Source organism: Microtus pennsylvanicus, chromosome 11, assembly GCF_037038515.1.
Source record: "Microtus pennsylvanicus isolate mMicPen1 chromosome 11, mMicPen1.hap1, whole genome shotgun sequence".
Lineage (NCBI taxonomy): Eukaryota > Metazoa > Chordata > Mammalia > Rodentia > Cricetidae > Microtus > Microtus pennsylvanicus.
Window position 1 is genome coordinate 24,046,016 of NC_134589.1, and position 12,263 is coordinate 24,058,278.

General features: G+C 43.1%; 1 protein-coding gene across 3 annotated transcripts in view; it reads left to right on the plus strand.

Annotated features, from left to right (window-relative positions):
* Nucleotides 1–1,253: 1,253 nt before the first annotated feature.
* The window catches only part of Med1 (mediator complex subunit 1), a 44,587-nt gene continuing 33,577 nt past the window's right edge, over nucleotides 1,254–12,263 (plus strand). For all 3 annotated transcript variants that reach the window (XM_075990855.1, XM_075990856.1, XM_075990857.1), the window contains exons 1-3: nucleotides 1,254–1,488; nucleotides 5,940–6,046; nucleotides 11,718–11,796. In XM_075990855.1, coding sequence (XP_075846970.1) covers nucleotides 1,464–1,488; nucleotides 5,940–6,046; nucleotides 11,718–11,796 — 211 coding nt within the window. In that variant the 5' untranslated portion in view covers nucleotides 1,254–1,463. The remainder of the gene's footprint in view (nucleotides 1,489–5,939; nucleotides 6,047–11,717; nucleotides 11,797–12,263) is intronic.

The following is a 12,263-nucleotide window of genomic DNA, read 5'->3' on the forward strand; positions in this document are numbered from 1 at the left end:
CTCTTCAAGAACAAGTGCTCTTAAGCAGGGGGCCATCTCTCCAGCAATCTCCCCCCTTTTTTAGATAAAATCTCACAAATTCCAGACTGGTCTTGAAATTTTAAAATTCCATCTTGTTGATTTATTTTGGGTTACTGCAGCATGGCACATGAGTGGCTGTCAGAGGAAAATGTCCAGGAACAAGTTCTTACCTCTCACCAAATCTGTCCCAGGGATGGAATTCATATCACTTGGCAGCAGGTGCCTTTACCAACTGAACCGTTTTGCCAGCCTGAAACCAATTTTTTGAAAAGCCATCTCGTAGCTCAGGCAAGTTTTGAATTGCTACGTAGCAGCCAGTGACCTTGATCTTCCTGCCTAACCTCTCAATGGCAGAATTACAGGCAGAGCCACCAAGCTTGGATTATGTTGTGATGGGACTCATCCCCAGCGCTTCTGCATGCTAAGCAAGCACTCTACCAAACTAGTTACATCCCAGGCGAATAACATATTTAATATAATGCATTATTTTATGAAACAACATAACTGCCACTGGTTCTGGAAATTTCATCTTTCCACATTCCTTAGTTAGGCGCTAAACCCAGGACTTCGGGAATTCTAAGCAAGTGTTCTACTCGTCAGTTACATGCCCTGTGAAATATTACTTATCTTTGAAAAAATAGTACTGACATCAAAACTCATTGAAGCCGGGTGGCGGCGGCCAAAGCCTTTAACTCCAGCACTTGGGAGGCAGAGGCAGGCGGATCTCTGTGAGTTCCAGCACTGTTAGAGTTGTTACAGAGAGAAACCCTAATTTCTCAAAAAAATCAACCCCCCCAAAAAAAAACCTAATTGAAGATCTTCTTTCAGTAGAGAGATTATTATTACTATTTTTTTTTCCGAGACAGGTTTCTCTGTAGTTTTGGAGCCTGTCCTGGAACTCGCTCTGTAGACCAGGCTGGTCTCAAACAGAGATACACCTGCCTCTGCCTCCTGAGTAGTGGGATTAAAGGCGTGCGCCACCACGGCCCAGCCAGAGAACTAAAGCTTTTAATTTACAAATTGTATATCTGTCAAAATGAAAACAGAACGTTTCCAAGAGACGCCAACTCTAAGAGCTCGCACCTAAAAACGCAAAGGTGTGCAAACTGAGCCAATCGGGGACGGGCCTGTTCGAAATCCCGCGGTAAGAAAAGGCCGAATCAGCCAATTTTCGCGAGATTTCGGGGCTTTTTCCGTCTTCCTCTGTCTCGCAGGAACACGATTAATCTCGCGATCTTTGGGAAGTTCCGTTGGGGAAGATGGCGGCGGCCGCGAGCACCCTTCTCTTCTTGCCGCCAGGGACTTCAGATTGAGCCTTCCCCGGAAGAGTGGGGGCCGCTGGTGCGCTGCTTCCCCGGAGCGCAAGCCAACTTGGTTCCCCTCTTAGTGGTGGGGAAAGGCTTCCCCTCCCGTGGCCGACCCAAGACCTCGCTGCTGTCAGGATGAAGGCTCAGGGGGAAACCGAGGGTGAGTGACGGAACGGGGGTGCAAGAGGGGGCGGGACACAAGTGTGGCGAGCCAATCTGTGAGAGGAGGTGGGGACCCACGCCCCTCCAGGGCCACATTGCTCGGAACTGGGTCCGGTGGAATGTGTATATTAGATCGTGTATATCAGATCGTCTCTGTCTTGGAGAGGACGGAGCGCCAGCTCCGAGGTGCTCTCCCCTCCCCCTTTGTGAAAGGTTTTCCGCACCAGCACGAGTTGGTTGAGTCTCAGGGTCGCTTAACCTGGTGGGACGCCGGGAGAGTGAAAACGGAAACTTGTTTACTCTTTGTTCCGCGAGCGATGTCTGAATATGCTATGACAGGAAGACACACCAGTGTGCCAGGGTCATGGAGGGCTTAGCGTGAGTGACAGACACGGTTAGGTCTCTTGTCAGAGTTCAAGTCCTGTGTCGTGCGTTTCAAAGACTGCTCTTTTAATTGTGTTTGAACAGTGGCTTTAAAGAGAGATTGGAAGGATGTGTTAGGAACAGCCCCCCCCCCCCAAAAGCAGTTTCCCAGAAGAGGGCAGGAAAAAGAGGGCGAGATTGAATCTTTTTGGTTTTGAGACAAGGTCTTCCTGTGTAGCCTAAGTTAGCCTTCAGGTCAGGACAGTCTTCCTGCCTCATCCTCCCAAGTACAAGCCTACAAACCTGTACCCTGTACGGTCAACAAGAGGTTTTTATTATTTTTGTTTGTTTTGTTTTAAAGTTTGTTTGCTTTTTTTTTATTTGGTTTCTTTTTATTTTGTTTTTTGACCCATAGTTTCCCTCTGTAGCTTTGGCTGGCCTGGAACTCTATCTGTAGGCCCGGTGATCTGGAACTTAGAGATCCAGCTGTCTTTGCCTCCCGAATCTTGGTTCAGATCCTCCCCTCACTACCTAAATGCATATCACCTGGTTTATCCAAACTGAAGCCATGACCCATGTAGGAAAATGGGGCAGCAAAATAAACCATACTTAGACAGATGCCACATTTTCCCTCTTATGAGGAGTCTAGACTTAAGTATGTGTTTATGTATGTGTTGACTTTGAAAATACAGACCCATGTGAAGATACTTTTTTTTCTTCTTCAAGACAGGCTTTCTCTGTGTAGCCCTGGCTGTCCTGGAACTGCTTTGTAGACCAGGCTGGTTTCAAATTCATAGAAACCCATCAGCCTCTGCATCCTGAGTGCTGGGATTAAAGGCATGTGCCACCACCGCCTGGCATGAGGCGATTTTAAGGGAAGAAAGGTTAATGAAATGTGCCATGAGAGTGGAAGGCAGGGCTGTGCGGAGGTTGGGGCATTGATGGAGTCGGAGGAAGAAGAATTAGGACAAATTGTGATGTTCTAGATGCATAAGAATGCCAAAGTGATCCCCATTTCTTTCTTTTTTCCTTTTTTTTTCTGTTTTGTTTTGTTGTTTGTTTTTTTTTGAGACAGGGTTTCTCTGTGTAACAGTCCTAGCTGTCCTGAAACTAGTTCTATAGACAATACTGGCCTCAAACTCACAGAAACCTACCTGCCTCTGCATCCTGAGTGCTGGTATTAAAGGCGTGCGCCACCACTGTCTGGCCTCATGATCCCTATTTCTTTGTATGTTAACTTAAAAAATGATTTAGGGACTGGGGTATAGATAGAGCAAGGGTGTTCATCTTCCTGGGTCCAATCCCTAGCACCAAAAGAGAAGGAAAAAGGGGGAAGTAACAACAATTATGCTCCCAAATTAATGAAATAAGTGTTTTCATACTGAAAACTAGTTACATTTTTTTCAGATTGTACTTAAAAATTTTTATTCAAGATATTACATGTGTATTTATGTAATTAAAAGTTATTTTTTTGGTTCCAATTAAATATTTGACAGAAGCTGGGGCCGGCATGCCTATAATTGCACTACTGAGAAGTAGAGGCAGGAGGAGGAGAACTTCAAGACTGTCCTCCCCTGCTCAGCAAGTTCAAGGCTAACTGGGCTGTGTGAGACCTCCCTCGGGGGTGGAGGTGGAAAGGCTAGACAATCTAGTCGCTCTATAAAATGCTTCTTGTGCTAAAGACCTGAGTTTGAGCCTCGTACTATGGAGGATGAGACAGGCAGGTCTTTGGCGCTCTCTCAGTGAGCCTAATCAGTGATTCCCAGGTCCCAGTTAGAGACCCCCCCCCCCCAAGGGTGTCTGTGGCACACATCACATAGGAGGATAATCTAGGCTAAAACTCAAGCCTGGGAGCTGGCTCATGTTTATAAACCCAGCAGTTTGGAGGTAGAGGTAGGAACATCAGGAGATCAAGGGCAGCCCTTGAATTTATTTGTTTAGAGGTGGTGCATCTGCCACAGGGTGAGTGTGGCAATCAGAGGACAACTTGCAGGAGTCAGTTACCTTTATCCACTGTGGATTCTGGAATTGAGCTCATGCTCTTATATGGCAACAGATGCCTTAACTTCAGCCTTTAAGGTCATCTGCCCAATAGACCTGGAGATCAGCATAGGCCGTGAGACACCGTCTCAGAAAGGAATAAAGGGGCTAAGTGATTAAGAACCCTTACTGCTCTTGGCATTAGGCCCAGAATTCGGTTCCCAGAACCCACACACCTACATGGCAGCTCACAACCATCTGTAACTCTAGTTCTAGGGGTCCTGGTGCCACCTTCTGACCACTTGAGTACTGAACAGATGGGTGCACATACATGCAGGCAAAAAGCCTCATACATAAGTAACTTTTTTGTTTTTTAAGACAGGGTGTCTGCCCTGGGTGTAATGGTATTTCATTTGTATTTTAATAAATAAAACTTTATTGAAGATCAGAGAGTAAAACAGCCTCACTGTCAGCTTTATAGACCAGGGCAGTGATGATGCACAACTTTAATACCAGCAGCCACACTAGTTTGCCATGGGAACTGGGTGGTAGTGTTGCATGCCTTTAATCCCAGCCCTAGAGAGGACTATAGAATAGGAGGAGACAGCTCACACACAGTTTCATTCTGACATTCCTGGAGGCAGGACTGTCATTTCAGACTGAGGTCAAGGTATGAGCCAGTGGATGGTTTAGGATGAACCCTAGTTTCTGTCTCTGGATTTTTATTAATCGTGCTAAACCTGGGTGTCCTGGAACTCACTTTGTAGACCAGACTGGCCTCAAAATCAAAGAGATCCTCCTTCCTCTGTCTCCCGTGTGCTGGGATTGAAGGCATGTGCCACCATTGCTTGGTTGATAACACTTAAAAAAAAGAATATTTCATGTATGTGGTTGTTTTGTCTTCATGTATTTCTGGGTACCAAATATATATCTGGTGTCCTTGGAGGCCAGACAAGGCCATCAGATCCTCTGGTACTGGAGTTAGATAGGGTATGAGCTGCTATGTGGATTCTGAGATTCGAACCCAGATCCTCCAAAAGTTCAGCTAGTGTGCTTAAAAGGATAGGTAAAGCATTGTGGAACACTGCTTTGATCCTAGTATCCAAGAGGCAGAGGCGGGGGATCTCTATGTGTTCAAAACCAGACTGTTTAGACCCTGTCTAAAACCAAACCAACAAAATATCTAGGCTAGAAAGATCCTTGGCCTCATAATAAAAGACAAAGACAGCTTGAAGCACGTTGTCCTCTGACCTTCACAGGTACTGTGGTAGGCTAATACCTGTACTTATACACATACACAGACATCCAGATACAAATAATGATCAAGTTTGTTTTGTTTTTGTTACTAGTAGTATTTTAAATGTTTGTTTTATGTGTGTGGGTATTTGGCTTGCATGTACGTCTGCACAGCATGTGTGCCTTGGGCCTCAGGAGGCCAGAGGAGAGTGTCAGATCCCCTGGAATTGGAGATAGAGATGTTTGTAAGCTGATATATGTATGCTAGGAATCAAACCAGATCCTCGCGAAGAGCAGCTAGTGCTCTTAACTACGTAGTCGTTTTTATAGCCCCTTGGTTTTTATTGTTTGTATTAAGACGGTCTCATATAGACTAGACTGTTCTTGACATCACAAAGGTATGACTGCTTCTTCCTTCTGAGCGCTAAGATAAAAAGTGTACATCACCATTCCTGGCATAAAAATTGAAAACTATCTTCTAAGCCATACATAGTATATACATGTAATCACAGCTACCCAGGAGCCTAGGGCAGGAGGATTGTTGCGTCTAAGAATTCAAGGCCAACAAAATGGAATAGTAAGACCCTGTCTCTTAGGAAAATAAGTTAGAAAATATTGTGTGTATGAGTAATATTACAACATGATCTTCCTCTGTAGCTCAGGCTAGCCTTGAATTCACAAACCTGCCTCAGTCTTTCCAATGCTGGCATTGAAGCTGTGGGCAGCCATGCCTAGCTTTCTTTGTTTTAGAGTAAATGATATTAAAAATATTTTGGCAGTTCATAAGTGAAATACAGGGATTGTCTGTAAGAGAAATGGTGGAGGTCTTGATGTCAGAGTGTCTAATGATGTTTTCTGTTTCTGTTATAGAGTCGGAAAAGCTGAGTAAGATGAGTTCCCTCTTGGAACGGCTCCATGCAAAATTTAACCAAAATAGACCTTGGAGTGAAACCATTAAGCTTGTGCGTCAAGTCATGGTGAGAATTGTGGCTAAATGGGTTAAGTACTAAGGGAATTACTTAATAAAGCAATCTTTTCTGAATCCATGGTGGGTATTGATTTCAGAGGCCAGCTTAGGAAGGAAGTGGCTCGAATTCCCGTTATCTACAGGGGTATTCTAGGACTCCTCATAGATCCTAAAATCCATGAGTTCTTAAGTTCCTTGTTTTAAAAGACTTTGTCAACTGGACTTGTTGGCATGCCTTTTTTTTTTTTTTTTTTTTTTTAGTTTTTTTTTTTAGTTTTTTCGAGACAGTGTTTCTCTGTAGCTTTGGAGCCTGTCCTGGCACTAGCTCTAGTAGACCAGGCTGGCCTCGAACTCACAGAGATCCGCCTGCCTCTGCCTCCCGAGTGCTGGGATTAAAGGCGTGCGCCACCACCGCCCGGCTATTGGCATGCCTTTTTATCCCCGCACTCAGTTGCAGAGACAGGTCGAACTCTGAGGGTTCAAGGCCAGCCTGGTCTACAGAGTGAGTTCCAGGGCTACACAGAGAAACCTTGCCTCAAAAAACATTAAAAGAAAAAAAAAAGCATTATCTTTGCATATTTTAAACATCCTCTTATATACTTTAAGCAAATCTCTACATTACTTGACAATAGTTAAAACAGTATAAATAATGTACATATTTGTTCTGCTCTGCTGTTCATTGTCAGTGCAGAGCAATATTGTTTTTGGTTCAGAAGCAGAATCCTTTTTTTTGAGACAGGGTTTCTTTGTGTAACCCTAACTGTCCTTGAACTCCGCTTTTTAGTCCAGGCTGGCTTCAGTCTCACAGAGTTCTTGCTGCCTCTGCCTCACAAGTGCTGGGATTAAAGGCGTGTGCCACCAACGCCCAACCTCTGCAAGAAGCAGAATCTTAGCTGTCCGTCTCTGGCCCTGAACTTGGTTTGGTCAGGCACTTACCCAAGCTGGCATTGAACTTGTTGTGTAGCTCAGGCAGCCTTTGAAAAGTGTACAGATCCTCCTGCTTCAGCTTCCCGAGTAGCCTGTAGCACAGTCCTTTTGAGTCAGGGTGTGTGTGTAGCTTAGGTCAGCCTTCAGCTTGGTCTATGGCTGAGGCCATCCTGCCTTAGCTTCCCTGGTGCCCAGGTTACAGTTGAGTCCCGCCATCTCTACTCTATCTAGTTTTTCTCTGGTCTGTTTGAAATAGGGTCTCATTCATTCATTTTGAGTTTTTTTTTTATTTGTTCTTTGTTTTTCTTAACTCTTGTTTGGTGCCCATTCACTGTCAATGAGTATCTTTCCCTGTCGTATTATTACTTCCCTCTAAGTCATAAACCAGTGTGGTGATACTTGAGCTACTCCAGTGGAAGGTGGAACACTGGAAAAGTGTGGTAACAATTTTGCTAAATGTTCATTCACTTCACTTTGTGATCATGAAAAAACAGTGATTTATTTATTTTTATTGTTTTTTTTCGAGACAGGGTTTCTCTGTAACTTTGGAGCCTGTACTGGAACTAGCTTTTGTAGACCAAGCTGGCCTCCAGCTCACAGAGACCCACCCGCCCCTGCCTCCCAAGTGCTGGGATTAAAGGTGTGTACCACCACTGCCCGGTCAGCGATTTATGTTTTAACACTTCTGTGTATATATTATACTTTAATGAGACTATTCTCTCCTTCCCACCAAAGTTCCCTTTAGCTCCAGGGTAAGTCCAGTTCATTATCATTTACCTGACCAATCATTAGACTATTGCTAATAAAAGAGGTAAGTTTGTTAATAAAGAACTGTATTTTAGGGGCTGAAGAGGTAGCTCAGAGGTTAAGAGCACTGGTTGCTCTTCCAGAGGAACTGAGTTCAATTCCCAGCACCCACATTGTGGCTCACAACCATCTGTACTAAGAACTGATGCCCTCTTCTGGCATACAGGCATACATGCAGGCAGAACATTGTATATGTAATAAATAAATAAATCTTAAAAATAAAAAAATCTTTAAAAAAAAGAACTGTGTTTTAGAGGCAAGGTGTATAATTATTTCAGTGGTAGAGCATTTGCCTTGCATGTATAAGATACACAGTTCATTCACTAGCAAGAGAGAATAAATGAACCAAAACCAAACCCTGTATATCAGACTTTATTGTAGTACTTGCTACTATGTGATTTGAATAAGTTACGTAATCTCTGTGAAGTTATGTTTTCTCATGAAAGCATATAATGCTGGTTTGCTTTTCCAAGTTTTGTTTCTTTTTTTGGTTTTCTATGTGTGGGTGTTTTGTCTGCATATATCTTGGCCAGAAGAAGTCATCAGATCCCCTGGAACTTGAGTTATAGATGGTTGTGAGCCACCATGTTGTGTGCTGGGAATCAAATCAAGAGCACTGACTGTTCTTCCAGAGGTCCTGAGTTCAATTCCCAGCAACCACATGGTGGCCCAAAGCCATCTATAATGAGATCTGGTGCCCTCTTCTGGCATGCAAGCATACATGGAAGGAATGTTGTATACATAATAAATAAATAAATCTTTAAAAAAAAAATAGAATGGCCAGTTCCCCAGATGGTGGTGGCACATGCCTTTAATCCTAGCACTTAGGAGGCAGAAGCAGGTAGAACTCTGTGAGATCAAGTTCAACTTGGTCTACAAGAGCTAGTTCCAGGACAACTAGGGCTGTTGTTACACAGAGAAACCCTGTCTCGGGGGTGGGTGGAGAAGCAAGCCAGTTCTCTTATCCTGAACCCCTTCTCTAGCTCCTAGTGTTTTGTTTTGTTTTTTTTGTTGTTTCTTTGTTTTTTGTTTTTTTTTTATTAATGGGTGAATGTTCTTAGTGTAGTTTTGTTGTATTGTTTTAAGACAGGGTTTCTCTATAGTCCAGGCTGTCCTGGAACTCACTCTGTAGACCAGACTGGCCTCAAACTTGGAGATCAAACAACATAATTTTTTTGTAAGGATCATATGATCTAGCTTACATATGAGGGTGACCTTGAAGTCATCTTTGGCCTACATCCTACTCCTACCTCTCAGTGCTGAGTTACAGGCAAATGCCACCATGTCCTTGTTACATGTTCATGACAAGTTACTGCCCTGTCTTGAGATTGAAGCCAGGACTTTGTTCATATGGGCCATTGCTCTCCCAGCTGAGCTATATCTCCATCCTGGTAATAAGGCTTCTGAAACTATGATTTTATAAATTAATGCATCCTTATTTAGTTTACATACAAAGAAAAGTATTATTTTTTTTCTTTCTGAGACAGGGTTTCTCTGTGTAACAGCTTTATTTTGGAACTTCCCTTGTACGCCAGGTTGGCCTCCAACTCAGAGATCTGCCTGCATCTGCTTCCTAGTTGAATAATTCTCAGAAACAAAATTTCAGTAATGCCGAGAAGTTCATGGCCTCTGGAAGATAAAAATACAACAGTTATATTAATGGGGGAAAGTTCTTAGTGTAGTTGTGTTGTTTTGTTTGTTTTGTTTTAAGACAGGGTTTATTTATAGCCCTGGCCATCCTGGAACAAACTCTGTAGACCAGACTGGCCTCAAACTTGGAAAACCACCTGCCTCTGCCTCCCTAGTTCTGGGATTAAAGGCCTGTGCCACCATCACACAGAAATATATGTATTTCTATTTACTTACTTTATTTATTTATTTATTTTTTTGGTTTTTCGAGACAGGGTTTCTCTGTGGTTTTGGAGCCTGTCCTGGAACTAGCTCTTGTAGACCAGGCTGGTCTCGAACTCACAGAGATCCGCCTGCCTCTGCCTCCCAAGTGCTGGGATTAAAGGCATGCACCACCACCGCCCGGCACTTACTTTATTTTGTATGTGTGAGTATTTCATCTTTGTATGTATGTGTACCATGTCTGTACCTGTCGGCCACGTAAGGTCAGAAGAGGGCATTTGTTGAATCCCATGGAGCTGGAGTCACAGATGCTTATGAGTGACTTTGAGGGTGACTTGGGTTACCTGCAAAATCAAACTTGGGTTCTCTGCAAAAGCAACACATACTCTTTTATTTGCTGAGCCATCTCTCCAGCCCTTCCAGCTTTTTTTTCAGACAGGGACTTGTTGTGTTGCCCTCACTGGAACTTGGTATATAGACCAGGCAGGTCTTGAAATCCTAACGACTTACTTGCCTTTGTCTCCTTAATGCTGGAATTAAAGGTATATGCCACCATGTTTTTTAGATTCTTTTATTTTTATTTCTGTTTCTGAGTGTTTGCCTGTGTGTCTGTAAGTACAGCATGTGAATGAAATCCTTTTGGAGGCTTAGAAGAGGGTGTTGGGACTCCTGGTACCATTTACAGATTTTGAGTCAGGATGCGGGTGCCAGGAACTGAACCCTGGTCCTTTGCAAGTACAGCAAGTGCTTTTAATCATTGAGCCATCTCTCTAGTCCCCCTGAGAGACTTTTGTTTTTTAAATTATTGTTTTTTTTTTTTTTTTTTTAAGATTTATTATGTACACAGTGTTCTGTCTGTATGCTTGCTGGCCAGAAGAGGGCACCAGATCTCATTACAGATGGTTGTGAGCCACCATGTGGTTGCCGGGAATTGAACTTAGGACCTTAGGAAGAGTAGGCAATGCTCTTAACCACTGAACCATCTCTCCAGCCCCCTATTGGTTGTTTTTTGAGATAGGGTTTCACTGTATAACCGTGGCTGTCTCTTAGCTCACTCTGTAGACCAGGCTGGCCTTCAGAGATCCACTTGCCTCTGCCTCCTGAATGCTGTGATTAAAGGGGTGAGCCACCACTGATAGGTGTTTGTTTTGTTTTTTGAAATACGGTCTCATTACATAGCCCTGGCAGTCTTGGAAATCCCCTATCTGGCCTTAAACTCACAGAGATCCTTTTATGATTAAAGGTATTCGTCACCACAGTTTGGTAATGTTGTCACACTTCTGTAGGAGGTAGATCTCAACAGTGACATTTGGATTCTTAACAGTTCCCCCCCCCCCAAAGCTTAGATACTAGATTACCTTTTTTACTATTACATATGAGTATGGATGTATTCGTCTATATGAACTTTTTTTTCTTGGGTAGGTGGACAGGATAGCAGGTTAGTGAGTGGTGTACACCTCTAATCTTAGCCTGATGGCCATTTTAGGCTATAGGAGGAGTTCCAGACCATAAAATATTTTGGGTTGATGGGATGATCCATCAGGTAAAGGGGCTTGCTGCCGAGAGTGATAGCCTGAATTTGATACCAGAACTCACATGGTGGAAGGACAGAACCAACAGAGACATTGTACTCTGACCTCCATGTGTGTCCACATGACTCTTTGTCTCATACACAGAAATAAATTGATATTAGAAAATATTCCCCTCCTGCCGGGCAGTGGTGGCACACACCTTTAATACCAGCACTCAGGAGGCAGACACGGACAGATCTTTGAGTTTGAGGCCTGATATACAGAGCTAGTTCCAGAACAACCAAGGCTACATAGAGAAACCCTGTCTCGAAAAACAAACAAAAAAGAAAAAAATGCCCTCTCCAAAAAAAATTCTCAGGAGGTGGAAGCTGGAGGGTCAGAAGTTCAAGGTCATTCATTGCTAGAAAGCAATGCCAGCCTGGGCTAAAAAACTTGTCTCAAAAGAAAAGAAAGAATCTGTGGTCTATTTTCAGTCAGTAACTTTCCTGCTAGGATAACATGTGTTTACCTGAAACATTGTTTTGGTTGATGTTTTTGTTTCAATTGTTTTGTGATTTGATACAGGAGAAGAGGGTCATCATGAGTTCTGGAGGGCATCAGCATTTGGTCAGCTGTTTGGAGACATTGCAAAAGGCTCTCAAAGGTATGTACTCACCTTTGAAATTGTTGATCTTACTAAAACTTAATAAAACTCACATTAAGGTGGATTTGGGGGCATGACTGAATTCTAAACATAAATATAAATATAAATTAAGGAAGATAACTTTCTATATTGGATGTTGCCTTTATTTTCATTTATGGAATTTTTAATTTAATTTTTTTTTAAAGACAAGGAGCTCTCGTAGACCAGGCTGGCCTCGAACTCACAGAGATCCACCTGCTTCTGCCTCCCAAGTGCTGGGATTAAAGGCGTGTGCTACCACTGCCCTGGCAAATTAAAAAAAAAAATTTAAATATATATATATACATATTTATTTATTTATTATGTATACAATATTCTGTCTGTGTGTATGCCTGCAGGCCAGAAGAAGGCACCAGACTTCGTTACAGATGGTTGTGAGCCACCATGTGGTTGCTGGGAATTGAACTCAGGACCTTTGAAAGAGCAGG